This window comes from Phytophthora parasitica (genome assembly GCF_000247585.1).
Source record: "Phytophthora parasitica INRA-310 unplaced genomic scaffold supercont2.43, whole genome shotgun sequence".
NCBI classification, from domain to species: domain Eukaryota; phylum Oomycota; class Peronosporomycetes; order Peronosporales; family Peronosporaceae; genus Phytophthora; species Phytophthora nicotianae.
Genome location: NW_008649029.1, coordinates 320709 through 322058, shown reverse-complemented (window position 1 = coordinate 322058; position 1350 = coordinate 320709). Strand labels below are relative to the sequence as shown.

Sequence of the window (1350 nt, the reverse complement as noted above, 5' to 3'; positions counted from 1 at the left end):
ATCTTTTTCGTCTTTGCTTTCTGCTCCATCTTCCCTGGTCCCCTTCACGTCGTCATCTCCATCCTCTTCACTGGAAATGAGACCAAACTCAGCCTTGACTTGATCGTCATTAACCACGTCACAATCCCCTCCCTGTTCGTCAGAGTCAGCGCTGCCATCTTCTTCACCCTTTATCTTAGAAGTCCTTTTCCGTTGGCGGACATTACGCCACTGGTCCAAGACAAACTGTAGCATTTCGTCGAATTCTGTTTCGTCCTCAATGTCTGCCATTTCGTTGGCAATAAGGTGGGTAGCCCTCACTGCCTCTCTGTAGCGTTCGGATTGAGTCCTCAACTTGTTTTTTGCAGAACCTTGATCAGCATCAGTGAAATGCTCATAACAGAATTGCTTGACCTTCTTCAATGGTTGAGACGCAGTGGTCCATCTACACATTAAAAAAAGACCGTTAGCCACATATTTCATTCGAAGTGTATAAACCTGGAAAATCCTGTAAAACCAAAATAAAATCCTGGATAATATCCAGAATAATCATGGAAAATCCAAAATGTTACCCTGGATAATCCTGAAAAATTAAAAAAAAGAATAATCAGGAAAATCCAAAATAAATCCTGGATAATAATGGATTTTCCATAAATCCAATATGAAGCATAGATAATCCTGCTCAATCCTGGACAGACATGTAATTTGAAACATACCTTTCATCAATCCCTCCCCACGGAATCAAAGGGCCAGATACTTTGATGTGTCTTCGATAAGCGATAGCATGACGACACGGCAGCTTCATAGACACCGAAAAATCACAATCGCAACGCCAGTCAACCAAATTCACCTTGTGTTCAGAGAATACTCCGTTGACAACCACGAAATCACCTCCGTCAGAATCATCCACGTAATTGTACGTTTCCGCTTTTGCAAGCGCTGTAGCATACTGCTGTTCGACTTGCTGGGCAACGTAATGGGTTGTGAAGCGTAAAACCGTTGTCATCTCTTCGTCGTACGAACTGTTAACGAAGCGACCAATACGAGAGAGTCGATATTGGTATTCGTTCGACACGCGGCGGTCGTGGGCGACAAGCGCTTTCACACACATCGCCATGCTCATTGATCCATCCACACCATCCTTCAACTTTCCAAAAAAGCTTTCCAGTCGATTATTAGTGTGATTCATGAAGTGAGGTAGCTTCGCACGTAGGTAGTATACCCATCGGTCTTGGCACGAGTCCCAGTTCTTTTGGAAATACTCATAAAATCCATATAGACCAACGCGCTGACAAATACCTTCCAAAGCGTTGTGCGCCGCCTTGTAAATATCCTCACAGACTGCGTAGACCATCTTGTGAATAGCTCCGT

General features: G+C 43.9%; 1 protein-coding gene across 1 annotated transcript; it reads right to left on the bottom strand.

Annotated features, from left to right (window-relative positions):
* Positions 1–528: 528 nt before the first annotated feature.
* On the bottom strand, positions 529–1333 carry PPTG_23577 (hypothetical protein; the record flags this gene model as incomplete). Its single annotated transcript, XM_008911834.1, has 2 exons — positions 529–562; positions 696–1333. 2 exons carry the CDS (start codon positions 1331–1333, stop codon positions 529–531), a joined length of 672 nt encoding a protein of 223 aa, XP_008910082.1.
* Between the last annotated feature and the right edge of the window lie 17 nt (positions 1334–1350).